Source organism: Rhamphochromis longiceps, linkage group LG13 (assembly GCF_057381845.1).
Source record: "Rhamphochromis longiceps isolate RC_006_pf linkage group LG13, R_longiceps_female_GT1.1, whole genome shotgun sequence".
NCBI lineage: Eukaryota > Metazoa > Chordata > Actinopteri > Cichliformes > Cichlidae > Rhamphochromis > Rhamphochromis longiceps.
In genome coordinates this window covers 27,199,714-27,216,898 of record NC_140569.1, presented here as the reverse complement: position 1 = coordinate 27,216,898, position 17,185 = coordinate 27,199,714, and the positions used below count along the sequence as shown (strand labels likewise).

Sequence of the window (17,185 nt, the reverse complement as noted above, 5' to 3'; positions counted from 1 at the left end):
AAACCCACCCCTAGTAGTGAATACAGTCCATTTAGAAATATGAGATACAACTTTCAGGTTGAGGGGGGCAAAAAAGAATAAAGTTGGGAAATAGAATGCATGGAAAAGCAGCAGCACCTCAAACTGAAAGAAAGCGTACCTCTGAAGCTCTGATCAAATGTTCCCAGAACTGTGTACATCTGATAAAGGGGCTCACTGACTCTGCAGCTCTCACACAGCACATACTGCAAAGAAAGACTGCCTTTCTCTGCAGGATGCAGTCATAAAAAAAGGCCATATTTCATCGGCTGAGGGTATTGACTGTGTATGCTTGTCTTCACACATGATCAGTAGCGATGTATAATGCCTGCTCTCCTCCAGTCTTAATAATGAGCACCGACCACAGCCAAATTCTCATTTTGTTTGGCTTTGAAAGAATAACAAGGTTGTTAGTTTCAAAGGTTACATTGATTAATATCCCTTCTCGCCCATCAATGGATGAGTAATTCTTGGTAATGGAACATGCTCGAACAATCGATCGGGATTCATGGAAGTGATGAAAAAGTATCTGGCTGATATGAGATAAATGAATTAAAGGACAATCACAGGGGGCCCAACGAGCCGCTGCCTTTTCTAGATGTCTTGACTTGACGGAGCAGAAACAGATGTAACGTTAAAAAAACAAAATGCACACACACACACGCACACACACACTAGCAGTTGCTATTTTTTGCCCCAAATGTAGAAAATCTACACAGTTAATTCTTCCAAACAGCTTGATGTGCAAAATTCTACTGTACGTGGGCAGCTTGCATCCAGCCCACATCCTGCTTGTGGACAGATTTATAATGAGTCATTTGATTTGTAGCCAGAAGTGATTATACATATGGTAGATAATGCACACTGCACCTTTAGATAAACCCTCTACTACACATTAAATTCTGCTTTATGAAGCATGTTTTGTTGCATGCTAACAAAAGAAACTGGGCTTTCGCGTTATTTTAAAGAAGCCTAAAACAGAACATTCCCTTCTGGAATCCATGTCACATCCCTCTTGAGGTGAGGAGATGCCATTCTGATCACCAATCCCCCCCCCCCCCCCCACCGCTCCAGTCTATCTCTGTGACTGAGGTTGACACCGGTGGAGGGGCCAGATGGTGCGTGTTTCACTTGTTTTGCCGTTGTGCCGCTGTTATTTATTCGCCACATAGGCAGCGGCAGCGGCGGGGCCCCCTTGACGAAAGCTTTTGTTTTCGGAGCTTGAAAGGAAGAGAGGAGGCAAAGAGGCAGGGAGCGAGCAGGAGACAAAAACAAATGTCCCTATTAGGTTATCACCTTAGCTCCCGAGGAAGAACTCTCTACTCTTGTCGTGTGTATGTGTGCGTGTTGTGCTGGCGTGGGTGTGTGCCCCCCATTGCCAGGGACAGAAAACAGAGGTTTGATATCTCAATATCACTGGTATTAGCCTGAGAAAGAGGCCATGGATTATTTTAATGCCATCCAGTGTACAGGAAGCCCAGAGTAGCAGATCGATGATACATGTCCCCCAGCCACCCATGACACCTACCAACCACAGACACACACATCCCTCCACCCTGCCAGGCCTTTTTACTCTGTCACACACACACACACACACACGCACACGCACACACACACTCCCCTCCCATATTCACTCAATAAACTGTGAGAAAAAGCAATATCTCTCTTGAAGGCAGAGAATATGATTAAAGCTCTTTGCACTTCCGTTATCATCCCATGAGCTGTTAACAGCAAGCAAAACGAAGCAAAGTGAATTACCTCTAGCTGTCGCACGTAGCCTGCAGACCCACAGTCAAGGGCCCATATAATGTTCAAAGCATAGTTGACACTTATAATGATGGATAGGAGTCAAGAAAACCGAAACCAGCGCCAGTGGAAAATTTTTGACCATATTCTCACTGTTTTCACTCTGAAGTTAAAGACGAACAGGAAAAGGAAAAAATTCTATACTGCTACTGAATCTTTACATTGAGTGTTGAGAAGCTGTATGCTTCCCTTACTCACATTCATGAAATCACATGTTTCCTCTACCTGTACCATTTTCGAATTAAAAGTCTAAAAACTTATCAGCAAGCTTTTAATTTAGGACATCTGCAAGAAAAGTTTTAAAATACCAAAAGACTGGAAGCAATAAATATACTTTTAACTTTAAAATATACTTAAAAAACACATTTCTTTTCTTAAGAAGAAGAAGAAGAAGAAGCCTCGTGCTGATGGAATTAGTGCTGTAAAAATGGAGAATTCTAATCTTGCCTCCTCTTAGGTTTTAATTGTAAGCAGACTTTGTTTATTCATGCTTTTTCTTGAATATTAGCTCTCAAGTATGCGGAGAATAAGCATTAATTTAATTTTTTTTATTAGACTGAACTCAGCATCTTCTTGTGTATTTTCAACAAGATCAAATAACCTGACATTATGTTTTAAAACAGAGTTTGAGCCACTCTGTCAAGAAACTGAAAACAAAATCAAGCATCCATCATAAAATATTTACTATACTTATACTGTATGCCTTTAGTTATATTGCTATGGTAACTGTGCTGGGCCTTAACTTTGAACATTAACACTGTCAAAAATGGGATAATTTATACTTTCTCTCATGCTGATTTTGGAAAAGCATGATTAATTAGTGTAACACATTACTTTAGCACTTCACTGCATCTATTTCAACACCGAATCAAATGAAAAAATTGGATATTACTGCATATTTTGCTGACAACAAAGCACTCAGAGCGCTGTGGTCAAAAGATTGTGGCTTTCTTAAAAACCTGAATGAGATTTGTATCTAGTCGGGATATTTTTGGCTGCTTTGATTCAAAACTTTTTATAATTACTTTCTGCTACTTTTTTCATAACCATGTGCTATAGTTACTCTTATTGCTTATTTTTTATTCCTTTAAGTCACTTTTTATAACCCCAGTTTAATCTAAATGTACTAATGTTATCAGGAAATGAATATAATGGATCGAAAAAAGTATTGGACCTGCTTCACCATTAAATAGTGATGTTAATGGGTCACTTTACTTAAATTACTAAGATGATAAAGAGTCATTTCGATCACAACGTAGATGTAGCAGAAGTCGTTTCCTTTGTACGAACAGATTTGACCTGCCTGAGATTCTTGGCAGGGAAAAGCCTTTGCTAAGCAAAAAGAACATTAGAGCAGTACATTGCAGTTTTTCAGCAAACATACAGGCAAAGAACTGGCCATCTGGAACAATGTGCTCTGGACAGATGAATAAAGGTTAGAGTTGTTTGGCCACAGTGACATGTTTGGCACAGACTAACAACAGTTTTTCAGAAGAGCCTCAAACCAACTGGCAAGCATGGTGAGGGGGGGTGTGGATCAGTGTATCATTGTGTTTCTTCTGTGTGTTTCTTCAGCCATCATGTATAATACAATAAGCACAGGTAGCATTAGCAGTAAACAAAGCCTACAATCTGTGTATTGAGTAGTGACTGAGGAGCTGTTGATCTGGATGTTACCGTTTTAAAGTCACTCATCCAAGTGACTTTTTAGTCTGAGCTGGCAGAAAGTCAGTGTGACTTCCAGTTTGATTATTAATATGTTGATATTAGCACCTTTAGTATTCCTAGTTGCATGTACTGTTAATATAAGAGTTTAGTTTCAGTTTCAGAGTTAGAGTTCAGTATATAAGTTTTCCTTTTGTGTCTCCCTCTGTCGTTTCCTCGTATTAAGGTTTCAGTTGTGTCTGAGTTTCTCTGTTTACTTGTTTCCTATTTTAGTTTGCTTGTTAGTTGTCTCCCGTGCTTTGCGTTTAGTGTTACTCCCCCTGTGTTGTTATCCTAATTAGTTTCATCTGTGCCTCCCCAGCTATGTCTCATTCCTTGCTTAGCCCTCTGTATGTGTCACGGTTCTGGGTCTGTTGGACCCAGTATTTTGAGTTTATTATATTTCGGTTTAATTCTGCTTCATGGATTGTTTTCTTATTCTCGTAGTGATGATGATGATTATTATTAGTTTCTTGTTTCTGTTTATCCGTGCTTAAGGATTTGTTCTCGGTTATATCTCACGTTTATTTTAGTTCAGGTTCCATGTGTCATTCTGTCTGTCTGTCTCTCAGTGTCAAGTCTGCGTGCTTGTTTAGTAATTCATGTTTCCTGTTTTATTGTGAAAGTCTTTGTCTTATGTTAGTGTGTGCAGCTTGGTTCCCCCCCCCCCCCCGTGTCTCGTTAACCCTGATCTCTCCCAGCTGTGTCTCCCTCCTGTTGCCCATTCCCTGATTACCACCCTGTGTATATTAGCCCTGTGTTTTCCTGTGCTCAGTGTCGCGTCGTACCCTCAGAATTATGCCTGTGTGTTCAATTCTCAGTGTCATTGTTCAGTTCACGTTTTCGTTTATCACCAGCAATAAAGCTAAGGTTCTCAGTTTCAATTCAGTCTCAGAGTCTCGCATTTGGATCCTCCTCTCCCTCCGCCTGCACACAGAGCCCTGACAGTATGTGTGTTTATAGCCCCTATATCACTTTATCTTTTCTCAGGGCATCTATTGTGTGCCTGTATATTTTAAATTCTGTTTTCCTTCGCCTCTGGACTTTTACATTCTGAAGATTCTGTACCAGTTGTAGTAAAAGGCTCACTTTTAATTATTCTGTCTGTTACAGAATCATGCATTTAGTTCCTAAGCTGGGAACCCTTGTCAAACAATGACCTAGGATAAGAAGTATAAGCTATCCATAAACTATATGAAATGCTCGATACTTTAATTGAAGTTACCATGTAATACAGCCGACATCCTTCCTCCCAGAGGATAGGTGTCGTTTGTCTCTTTTTTAATGTGGGAATGACCTTTGTTTATTTAATATCTTCAGGGAAAACACCTCTTTGTAAATGTTTATTAAAAACCTCAGGTAATAATAGATATCTTTTATATTTAGAAATAAATATAAATAGTTTCCATATATATGGATGGAAAGTTCACCAATTTCTTTTAATAAATCTGTTTGAACATCTGGTTTCACAATTTGACGTCCAAAATTTTGCCAACATCAGAAAAAAAATTAATTGTAACCTTTACTATCAAACATAACTGGAAATTTTAGATGTTTTTAACCATCTTGTAATGGATTTAAAATTCATTTAACCTTATTTACTTGTATTTTAAGGTTTTAACACCCTAATGCAAATGGTCATGCTTACTCAAAATAAAGACAAATAAAAGCCACTTTAGATTCGGTTCCTTTCATACACTTGTCTCCTTTTAGCATTATTCCAAAGCAGATGGACAGGACCGGTATTATTAGCTTGCTCAGAGTGTTCATTATCACCTCTGGTTACGTGCAAAGTGTAAATGGTTATTCCTGTTTTACGATCTTGTGGTGTGTTGAGCCACTGAACGCTTTGCTGACTTTAAAAAGGCAGCAATGTCAGACCAAACATTTAGTCATTCAGAACATATCATTTACTTTGTTAATCTCACCTAGACTGTTTTTATGGGGCGGGCTGGAAAGATAAACACTGTGATTAGAAAATGTTCACTGCGACCTCTTGAAAAGTCAGAGATTCAGCAATCCCTCAAAGTTACCATTACAGTTCACCATTACACAAAATTTCATCTGCTCTGGCCGCCGTGCTAATCGGAAGCAATGAGACGAGATGGAGACTCTGATGAGGAAGAAAATGAGATATAAGGACGAGGTAAAAAAGATGAAGTCAATTTTGAGTATGAGACTGATTGGGGGTGGCTATCTGATCCTTGTCGGTCTTCCTCTTTGATTGCACCTTGTCATCGTGCCTCAGATCTGCGTTTTTGAAGTCGATGGATAATATAATGGTTTACTTTGTGATCAGCACTGAATGTAGGAAGCGGCGCATGTAGAGAGGTCTTGCATTAGAAGTAGTGAGGAGGCTAAAACTGATTCAGTGGCTGCAACAGCTCCCATGTGAATGGAAAGGCAGTGTGTTGATAAATTAAGCCAAATAAATTAGGACGGGGACTCATTTTGTGCCAGACTGACAATTAAAGATGCCTTGGGATTCACCCAGTGATAACATCCATCTTCTCTTTTACTCCATTAAACAGGCAGCAATCAAGGAGATTGACACAATGAGTGCTTATGAAAAAAGATCACATCACATGTCTACTTGAACTAATGTTCAATTATCTAGTTTCCTCTGTCTACTGTGGAAAAATACTTTGGAAGTTTAGGACATAGGTTGACAGATGACTTATACGGGAAGATTGATACCGCTCTTAAATCTCATTAACCAATTATAAAAAAAAAATGTTTTTGCACTTTTATTTATTTAGTTATTCATTTTGTTTTGATATTTTTCCATACTAAATTTGAAGCATGAACAGATCAAATTTATTGTTGAATCTGAAGTTTGAGGGAAGCGAGCAGGAACTCTGGAAACACAGATGGTCTTTGAATCACGGGCATCTTTCATAAAAGCCATTTGTATACTCTTCTTACATGCACATTGCTGATGATGCCAGCGGTACCACTTTACAATAAGTCTCCCCTTATAGAGGCTAATAAATAGTTTATAGCTATATTATTAATTAATCTGTAAATGCTTTATAAACCATTATTAATGGTTTATTATGCATTAGTTAAGGGTGAGAAAAAGAAAAAAAACTGACCGGTTTCTTGCCAAATAGTGAGCCAAATGTGTTCACCTATATATTTCATCTAGAGTTGCTATATTAAACATTTCAGACTAAGTTACTATCCTGTAAGCACAATCAGCATTTGTAAACATATTTTTTATCATATAAAATTGTACTTCATAAATGCATTATAAATATCCACAACTATCAATCGGAGCTTTGTTGTAAAGTGTAAAGCATAAAACCATTTATTAATGAATAATAAATATTTATAAATGCCACATGGGAGCCTTATTGTAAAGTGTAAAGCATAACAACATTTATTAATCACTAATAAACATTTAATTGCCAAAAGTGAGTCTTAAATGTATAATGTCACCATTTATAACACTTAGACCTAAATTACAATCAGTGCTTGAAATAACATTTAACTACTGTCAAAAATGTATTGTAAGAGTAACACATGTAACATTAAATGTGTTTTTTAAAACACCAAACAGTCACCCACTCCAAAAAAAGTTCATGCCAGACTGGTTCAAACTGGAAATATTTTTTGTATGTCCTTAAATAAGCGTCCCAGTGGTCCATCAGGGTGTCGCGAACCAAGCCAAGATGACCACTCAAGAACCATCAGGTGTTCCTCCAGCAACTTCTCAGTGCGATTTCCTCTTAGTCTACGGACATGTCCTTTGATGGTCATCCAAACCCTTTCGATATGCTGTGTATGACTGCCAGATTGAGGATCTACAAACCACCTGCTGTGATTTACAGTGTAATGTCTGTACCCTATGTTTGTCAAAACATTCTTGTAGGCTCTCCACTCATCACTGATAATGGCACTACCCAACTTAACATGCTGTCTGATCAGAGGAACAAGGTGGCGCCTTGATCGTTTTTCAACAAGTTTTAACACGAGCCTTCGCCTTTTGTCTTTAATTCCCATCATTCCAAATACCCATTTCTTCCTTTTCCATGCATTTCCAAAGCGTCCACGTGCATACTGAAAACAAAAAGAATAAAATTAAACAGAATTAAAATTAAAAAGAATAAAATTAAATATCTACAAAGAAACATTCAAAAAGATGGTTGCTTCTACTAATTTTTTTTACTTATGGTAAAGGTTTCCATGTTTAGAGGACACATTCAGATCTGCATTGATTCTAACAAACCTGTCTGAGAGTTTACCAACCTTTCGCTGATGACGGAGACAGCTTTCATCTATAACCACAAATTCTCTGTCACCACCAAGACGGTGTCCATTGTTTATTCTGTGTCTTTTAATTGCACGTATACAAACATGTCGAATGTGTCTTGCCATGCTACTTAGTGTTCTGGAGCTGCCAGCCACTTCATCATCGATCATATCTATTTGTCTGAGCCTGAGCCCTTGTGAAAATCTGTGATAGAAATTGAGGCAATTATTACTTACTGAGGCCCTAATTTTATTTCACAAGTCTCGTATTGGTGTTCAATTATGAAAGGTGCATTGCTATTAATGTCTACATCTACATATACCTGTAAATGAACTTCATCCAACTGAAAAGAGATGTTTTTGATTTCTCAAAGAGGGAGCTAGTTCTAATTGTTCTGGAAACTTTCCTATGACTTGCTCTTTTGCAGCACCTGAGAACATATCAATGAGTTAAGTAAAGAAATTGACCCTTAAACAAGAGCATTAATTGAAAAGATAATCACAAAATTAAGTATGAAGAAAATAATAATGAGAAGAGGTTAATGCTCCCTCTTGCATTGATAACCGAAATATTTTGTTATATTTACTACATGCACTACATTATCATGCATTATACATACGCAGGGCTCTAGAGTGCGACCAATTTGGTCGCAAATGCGACCAAATTTTTCAGTGGTGCGACTAAAAAAAATATTTGGTTGCACCTGTGCGACCAAATGTTCGGGTAGCAAAAAAAAAAAAATCTGCAACCTTCCCTGTGGTCAACAACAGACACACATTTTGCCCATATCGTGGACTAAACCAATCAGAGATAGTAAGGGGCAGGACCTCTCTGATTGCCCGTGGTCCAGTTGAAAGTGCAGGTGGAAGTGGGAGGTGAGTAGCTTGAATAAAGCGATATCAATTCATTAAATCCTGAATCGACTTTTAAACATAACTGTGTTTTGCCAGAAACGCCAGATTCTCAGATTAAAGCTCACAAAACCAGTTCAACAACAACCAAACAGCAAATGAGAGCAGGTACACGGACTCCACACAAAGACGTAAACACAGAGCGGACCCGACGCATCAGAATTAACTTTGTCTTTCTCGGCTTTCTCACCCGACGGCCCGCAGACGGACACGCTGTCGGAGCTTAGCGAATCTGATGCGTCCGGTCCGCGCTGTGTTTACGTCTTTTTGCGCTGATTCTGAGCTGCAGGTTTTGTCTCTCTCCAACCAAAATTCACCGAGCTGAATTTTGCCGTTTTGCTTCCACGACTATTAAAATCACACTCCATGCACAGCTAGCTCTCTCTCTAGCTCTCTCTGTACTTCAAGAACAGTTTCCCGTCTCCAATCTCTGTTTTCTGTATTATTCATTCGCTTATTACCCACCAGTCTACCGTTGTTTACAGCGCTGTGGCTGCTGTCTTTTTCTTTTCTTTTTTTCACTTAAATGACCTCGGACAAGAAAGCCTATTTTTTCTGTTGTTCAATACTGAAGAAATTTAAACTTTATATGCAGAACATTGTAGAATATCTTTAAGGTTATCTGCTATAAAAAGCCAGACCAGGAAAATCTCCTTCATGTTTTTCTGTGTTTTATTCTTAGTTACTTTCACACAAAGGCATCTGCTGTGATGTTCACAATTCTGATGAAGTCAGTACTGATAAATGATCAGAATTATAATATTTCTGACTGTCTGAGGCTAAGTTGAATCGAATCGGGACTTTGAAAACCGGAAATCGAATGGATTATAGAAATCAGTGATGATACCCAGCCCTAGTGAGCAGCCAGGGCACGACAGAAGTGGATGTAGCTGTAATAGGAAAAGAACTATTGCTAACTTTTCTGTTAAGTTAAGGCCTGATCCTTCTGAAATTCATAGCCAGTGCTCTGACACGGTGTCATCAATCTTTGAATGCTGAAAAACCACAGTGTATCCAGAAAAACACATTATATTATATAAATTATTATAAAATTTGTGTGCGCCTAACTTTTGTGCCGGTACGCCTAACTTTTTAAAGTTAGGCGTACCGGTACGCCCATGGCAAAAAGTTAGTCTAGAGCCCTGATACCACATATATTGGTCTTTCTTCACCACGGAAATCATTTTTATCTTATGGTGACAAACAGGACATCTAAGCTTCTTTTTTAGCAGGTGTTTCTTCTGCAGCCATTTAATGAGCCTTAGTGCCTTATATTTAGTTTGTTTTCCTTCTATTCTGGCGCGCAATCTCATTCCCAAAGACATTCTGGTGGGAAAAAATGAGTAATTTATTTTATTATCACCTCGAAACACCGTAAAATACTCTATGGGAGTCTAGTGCAAATCGGTTCAGAGTTAAAGAACTTCACATACTATATAAAACAAGCCCTATAATCAAAAATAGTCCCACGCAAAAAAGAGGATTGTCTCACCTGTTATAATGTATCTCCGACTTTGTTATGTAGATCTAACCCGCTGGATTCATGCTAAAGAAATATGTTCTGCCGCCAAAGGGAGGGAAAACAAATTTAATTTAAACGCAGAGGAGCTTATACAACCATCCAATCACAGTTAACTTTATTAAGGAAAGCCCCTCCTCTCAGAGCGCGACAGGCAGTGGAGCGCTCTGGAAGGTCAAGCCAAAGGGGCACGAACAGACACACTGAAGGCGCTCGTTCAAGTTGCTGCGCCATGGATGGAGCAGAAGATAAAAATTTGTGTGCGTCTGCGACTTACACAGTTAGCACACGTTCGAAGAGATACAAAAAGCAGAGACTGGATGATCTAGATTGCACTAAGCCAACGACGTCAGCAGTTAGACATGAAGGTGAGTATAATGCTAGCTAGCTAGCTACCGAGCCATTTGGCTGCTAGCTACAGTGGCTAACTAACATCACATAACATGTGAATAGCTCTATTACTATTGGTTATTCCAAACGATTTATATCACTTAGTTGTATATTTTTAGTTTTGTTTATGTGCATCATTAAATTTATATTAAACACCCTGGTAAGGCAGTACACATAAGAATTATTTGCCTTGTTTTAGAAATGCCTGAACCACCACAGGTGTATATAACATAATTTTTACAAAGTGGCTTTTTATAAATTCCAGTTGTAACCGTTTTTAATCAATATTTTATTTGAGTTTCCCAAGTTTAAATTATAAATTATTTTAGTATTGTAATTTAATAATTGTTTGTTCTTTAGATTCTTCTTCTAATCCTGCCCCTACTGCAACTGCCCTTCTTAACAAGGAGCGAGAGAAACTGACTTTTCTTAAGGAGAAACTGGAGTGGCAAAAGAAGAGAATTGAAGAACTGGAAGGAGAGAGAGATTTTCTCCGAAGTCAGCTATCATCCCTTACAAGTATGAAACTAGACTTGTTCCATGAACATTGTTTTTATTTTACAGTCTTCAAATAAACATTAGATAATTTATCAATCCCAGTGAAGTTCCCTTATTGTCATTGTGTTGATTAAAAGATTTTAGTCAGTTAACTTTAAGTGTTGTGCTAGTTCATTCCTAAAGAGATCTGGTTCCAAATTCAGTTCAGCCAGGTCTAACTTGATTGATTCAATTTCATAGTTCATAAGATCATAACTCCAACTTGAACTAGTAATGTAACAGCCTTACAATCAGAATTAATATAGGTTTTATATATATATGTATGTATGTATATATATATATATATAAGGGGTGCAACGATATTCGTATCGATATTGAACCGTTCGATACAGTGCTTTCGGTTCGGTACGCATATGTATCGAACAATACAACATTTGTAATTTATTTTATCAACTTTCCTTCTGACGATGCTGTCTGTGTTGAGCGCTCAGTGAATCTGCGTTCGACTACTCCGCCTAGGCTGCACTGTCGAGCGCAGATCCACTGAGCGCTCCACACAGACAGCATAGTCAGAAGGAAGAGCGCAGGGCACCTCCCGCACCCTCATTCAGATCTGGCGTTTGGAATTATTTTGGTTTTCATGTGACGTATGACCCTGAAGGTAAGCGAGTCATGGACTAAAGTAAAACAGTATGTTGGATGTGCCATGCAATGCTCAATTACATGGGTGGGAACTAGTGTGTTAGCGCAGTTAGCTCGTTAACGTGTTGGCCGTCTAGCCCCATGCACGGGGCGATCGGCGGTAGCTCGTTAACGGAGATTTGCCGTGTTGTGGCGTTAAGGTCATTTCAACGAGATTAACCTGAAAGCACTAGTGGGAACACAACGAATATGACTGCACATTTACGCCGACATCATCCTAGTGCAAAGACAAAAACAACAAGCATGCTACTAACTTTAGCCGAGTCATTTAGACAGCTGTTAGCACAGGATTCTCCTTATGGGGACCTGATATGTTTAATATGCTGCTGAGAATATAGCCCAGAAGAAGCGGATAGTATAGCTTTTATTTTGGAAAGAGACATTTCTCTGTAATAAACTCTCTTTTCCAAAGATGCATGGTTCCTTAATCAGATACAGGGCTTGCAATATCGCTAGCCCGACGTCCCGGGGCTAGCGATTTTTTCAGTCGGGCTACCAAAATCTATCTCTTCCCTGCCCGTTGGGCTATTGTAGGAAGGAAAAATATATGTCAATGCTTTTGCATTCTTTCAGAAATGTAGCTGGGTAATTATGTCATTGGCATCGGTGAGCCACTGTCAATATGTGACATATTGAAATCGTGTTTGAATTTGTGCTTGTTTTTTTGCTTTCACTTTGCAATCGTGCGAACTGTGTATAGAGAGCAACAGCACTGACCTGTGAGTGATGATAATTTGTGCACCAATTCCTCTGACATCGTCTTATTAATCGTTAGCTTATATGCAAACATGACAAGTGAAATCTCCCGCAGCTTAAACATGTGAGAGGTTGATCGCGCAGAGAATCGCTGAGCTTATGTGAGTGCCTGTGTAAAAGCAGCAGAATATATATTTTAGTTCTGCTGAGCCAAATAAGACAGGTCAGGGTGAAGAAGTGACAGCCAAAGAAAAGCTTACCACAAAACGGAGAAGTTATGACAAATCAGACTATGAGGCAAAAAGAAAGTGCAGCTTTATGGTTTCATGGACAAAATAATTTCTGTGGCTGCAATATGACGAGCTAAATAACCAGGGCTGCACATAAGTGGTCCACAGGTGCACATTCGCTGTCAAAATAAAAAACACGCACAAGGGTTAGGGTTAAATTTAAAAACTGTACTTTTGAGTTAAAATATATATTTATAATTTTAATAAATGACAAATTAAAAAGGCATGAACATTTTTTTTGTATCGAAAAAATATCGAACCGTGACACCAAAGGATCGAACCGAACCGAACCGTGAATTTTGTGTATCGTTGCACCCCTAATATATATGTGTGTATATATATATGTATATGTATGTGTATATATGTACACCTTATTCACATGATGATTTTCTATAACAAAATCCTCATTCTCTTTAAGCACATAAGCTTACTAAATCATCAATTGTGTAATTGAAAAACAGGGGACTTGTTTCTAAAACCAGCCATTTTGTTGTTTACATCCTGCAGAGCAACCTAAAGACGAACCATTCAATGATCCATTTTCCTCGAAGGCTTCTGAAAACTCAGATTCATCTTTCGCATCTTCATCTGTATCGTCTGTGTGGTCATCCTCATCTTCATCCCCAAAGAAGCGAAAGCACAAATACAACAAAAAGCATTCAAGAGCCAAGAAACCCAAGAAGGAGCAGAAGAAGCTCCGGCAGCGTGGTGAGCAAAAGATTTTGGAAGAGAAGATTTTACAGAAGAGGATACTATAAATGTGACATAAAAGATAGTATTATGATTTTAATTTGTTCTAAAAATTACTCTGTGTTCACTACGACATATATACATATCTATCTATCTATCTATCTATCTGTGTGTGTGTGTAGATAGATAGATAGATAGATAGATAGATAGATAGAGAGATATAGAGATATATATATATATATAGATTAGTATGCTTTGAGCATTTGCTTTTCTAATTATTTGCTTTGTTTTCATTTTTAGTTCAAACGCCAAATGACCAGTGTTGGTCAAGTTACTTGAAAAAAGTAATCAGTAATTAATTACTGATTACTCCCCCCAAAAAGTAATCCCGTTACTTTACTGATTACTTATTTTCAAAAGTAATTAATTACTTAGTTACTTAGTTACTTAGTTACTTTTTAAAAACACGATTTACAACCTGAAGAGGTGATAAAGTGATAGATCTTTCAGCCCAATTCTACTTTTTCTACATAATCCATCATACAAAATGTAATCAAATGGAAAAGTCTCTTTTTTTAACTTGTTTTATCAGTTTTAATCTTTTAACTTTATGCATCAAGCAAAACATTTAATTATATGCTACATTCTCTGACTTGAATAAATTAGTTTAACATTTAAACCTATTTTCTACACATTCCAGCACATAAAATAAAATATTTTTTGTGTTTTCACTCACTCTTTCAAACAGATGCAAGTAAAACACAGCAGAAAATAAATAAAGTCAAAGACTCAGCGGTCCTTTTGCTCTATTTTCACCTGTAAAGCAGGAGCAGGGTAGGCGGAGGGTTACCCTGGTGTAGGTGTGCTGCGGTCAGTTGAAGAATCCGCGCGAGTGTCTCTGTGAGTTTCCCATCACGTCGTAGCTACTCGGTGCTTGCTCGGAAGTTTAGGGGTTTTTTTCGCTGTAAAAAGAAGTTTTCTTCCCACGCACGATGGACGCTAATGTTTTTGTCACTTTTTATGGAATCAAACTCAAAGTAAGGTCAGTACTTCCACACTTTAAACGCTGCACGCTCATACTCTCTCCCGCACTCGATATATTATCCATTGTTGATCTGCACACAGCTGCTGTCACCAACGTCGCACTTGCTTACGTCACTGTCATGAGACATTCTCGCAAAAAAAATCACGGTTTTAGTAACGCAGTAACGCAGCGTTCCTACGGGAAAGTAACGGTAATCTAATTACCGATTTTGCAATAGTAATCCCTTACTTTACTCGTTACTTGAAAAAAGTAATCAGATTACAGTAACGCGTTACTGCCCATCTCTGCAAATGACATTGTGCAGCGATACAAATCCCTCCTCAAGACATTTCCAAAGACGAAGACCATGACCAAAGCTTTTCAGAAGCATGGGCTCGACAGGAACACTGTTGTGTCCACTTCATCAGTTGGGGAGCTTGCTATTGCGGTCCCCAATGTCTACCAGGAGCTACTGTCCAACAGGCCTAGTGGAGAGACGGTACTAGCTTTTGCTAAGCGATGTGAGGCTGCAATTCAAGGCAGTGATGAAGTAAAAAACAAAATAGAAAGTATGAAGGCCGCTGGTACTTTGCTTCCAATTCGAAGAGGGAAATCTGTCTGAAACCCTAATTTGTTCTAAGTGGTTTTGTTTTTTGAGCATATTGAACTGAAGAAAAGATCTGCAAAACCAATCATTTTTCAAAGATCTGTTCACATATGTGTTGAGTTTCCACACAACTAAGAGATTTACCTGTTAGTTTATTTTATTGTTTTTTTTTTAATGTTTTGATTTGTATAAATGTGTGTAGAGTAAATAATACAGCTGTGCAGTTTCAGTTAAGGTATAATAATTTATTATATTATAATTATTATAATTTTCCTTTGTTTTATGCCAGTGGTGAATTTAGGGATGGGATTTGTTTCCTTAATATAGTTTTAGCTATCTTTAAAGGGCTTGTATATAAGTTTAGCAATGCTAAATAACTGTTGGTGCTTTATACTTTTTATAGTAATGCCCAGTAATACTTAGAAATGTTTGTTGATCATAAATAAATGTTGACATGTTTTAAACTTTACAACAAAACTCTCTTTTGTCATTTATAAATGTTTAGTAGTCATAAATAAATGGTGTCATGCTTTACACTTTACAATAAGGCTCCCATTTGGCATTTATAAATGTTTATTTGTCATTAATAAATGGTTTTATGCTTTACACTTTACAATAAGTCTCCCATGTGGCATTTATAAATATTTATTATTCATTAATAAATGGTTTTATGCTTTACACTTTACAACAAAGCTCCGATTGATAGTTGTGGATATTTATAATGCATTTATGAAGTACAATTTTATATGATAAAAAATATGTTTACAAATGCTGATTGTGCTTACAGGATAGTAACTTAGTCTGAAATGTTTAATATAGCAACTCTAGATAAAATATATAGGTGAACACATTTGGCTCACTATTTGGCAAGAAACCGGTCAGTTTTTTTTCTTTTTCTCACCCTTAACTAATGCATAATAAACCATTAATAATGGTTTATAAAGCATTTACAGATTAATTAATAATATAGCTATAAACTATTTATTAGCATCTATAAGGAGAGACTTATTGTAAAGTGGTACCATTTGATATTTATTCATTGGGCCCTGGTGTAGCCCATCAGTGCACAGTGCACCGTCTGAAACAAGCTGCTTTATATCTCTGACAGCCTCTTACTAACAAAAGATGTGAACAGCAGGTAGGTGGAGCTTCTGCATTCACAGCTGAAGCTGTGTGCCTCAGATGATCACAGAGATTTTGGATTTCTGCTCTCAAAGACATCATATAGAGCCCAAACAAGAAGAAGAAAATTTTCAGTAATGGAGCATTTAGAGCAGTCTGTAGCCCAAGCTTTAGACTCAGAGGTATTACTTGTGCAAACACTAAACAGTTTGCATATCATGCAAACAGATCCACAGAAGACACCATCGCCATAGCCCTCCACTCTGTGCTGAGCCACCCAGACCAGTGGCAAAGCTATGTGCAGATGCTCTTTGTGGACTACAGCTCAGTCTTCAATATAATCATCCAACTGGTCACTCTTGGCCTCCCCCTTCTCACATGTGCCTGGGTAAAAGACTTTTTTACAAACTGGCTCCCGACTGTGAGACTCAGACCTCATGTCTCCTCCACTCACACGCTGAGCACTGGCTCCCCACAGGCCTGTGTGCTTAACCCCCCTTATGTATTGTCTCTATAGCCACTACTGCAGTTCAAGCCCACATCATCGACCTCATCATGAAGTTTGCTGATGACACCATGGTAGTCGGACTCATCTCAAAGGGAGACGAGGCAGCCTACAGGGAGGAAGTCCTGAAGTTGGCAGCATGGTGTTCAGAGAACAACCTGCCACTGAACACCAAGAAAACCAAAGAGGTCACTGTCGGCTTCAGGAGGCACAGCACTGACTTAGCCCCCCTATACATCAACGGGGAGTGTGTCAAGAGGGTCCACACCTTCAGGCTCCTCATCTCTGCTGACATCTCCTGGACAGACAACATCACAGCGGTCATCAAAAAGGCCCAACGGCACTTCCTGAGGGTTCTCAGGAAGTACAAGCTGGACTCCAACTTGCTGCTGACCGTCTACCGCTCATCCATAGAGAACCTGCTGACATACTGCATCACAGTATGGTA

General features: G+C 38.3%; 2 protein-coding genes across 3 annotated transcripts; one reads left to right on the top strand and one right to left on the bottom strand.

Moving 5' to 3' along the window:
* Positions 1-6,944: 6,944 nt before the first annotated feature.
* On the bottom strand, positions 6,945-10,310 carry LOC146656017 (uncharacterized). 2 transcript variants are annotated; one of them, XM_085427609.1, is made up of 5 exons: positions 10,187-10,310; positions 9,844-10,020; positions 8,106-8,213; positions 7,780-7,987; positions 6,945-7,590 (listed from the first exon to the last, which is right to left on the bottom strand). In XM_085427609.1, the coding sequence occupies exons 2-5, from the start codon at positions 10,017-10,019 to the stop codon at positions 7,126-7,128; spliced, it is 957 nt and encodes a 318-aa protein (XP_085283735.1). In that variant the 5' UTR covers position 10,020; positions 10,187-10,310; the 3' UTR covers positions 6,945-7,125. The 2 variants fall into 2 exon arrangements, with proteins under 2 accessions (XP_085283735.1, XP_085283734.1); XM_085427608.1 differs by lacking the exons at positions 9,844-10,020; positions 10,187-10,310 and having other exon boundaries at positions 8,106-8,232.
* On the top strand, positions 10,260-15,738 carry LOC146656016 (coiled-coil domain-containing protein 106-like). Its single transcript, XM_085427610.1, has 5 exons — positions 10,260-10,581; positions 10,964-11,122; positions 13,297-13,497; positions 13,780-13,788; positions 14,812-15,738. The coding sequence occupies exons 1-5, from the start codon at positions 10,446-10,448 to the stop codon at positions 15,123-15,125; spliced, it is 819 nt and encodes a 272-aa protein (XP_085283736.1). The 5' UTR covers positions 10,260-10,445; the 3' UTR covers positions 15,126-15,738.
* Positions 15,739-17,185: the final 1,447 nt, after the last annotated feature.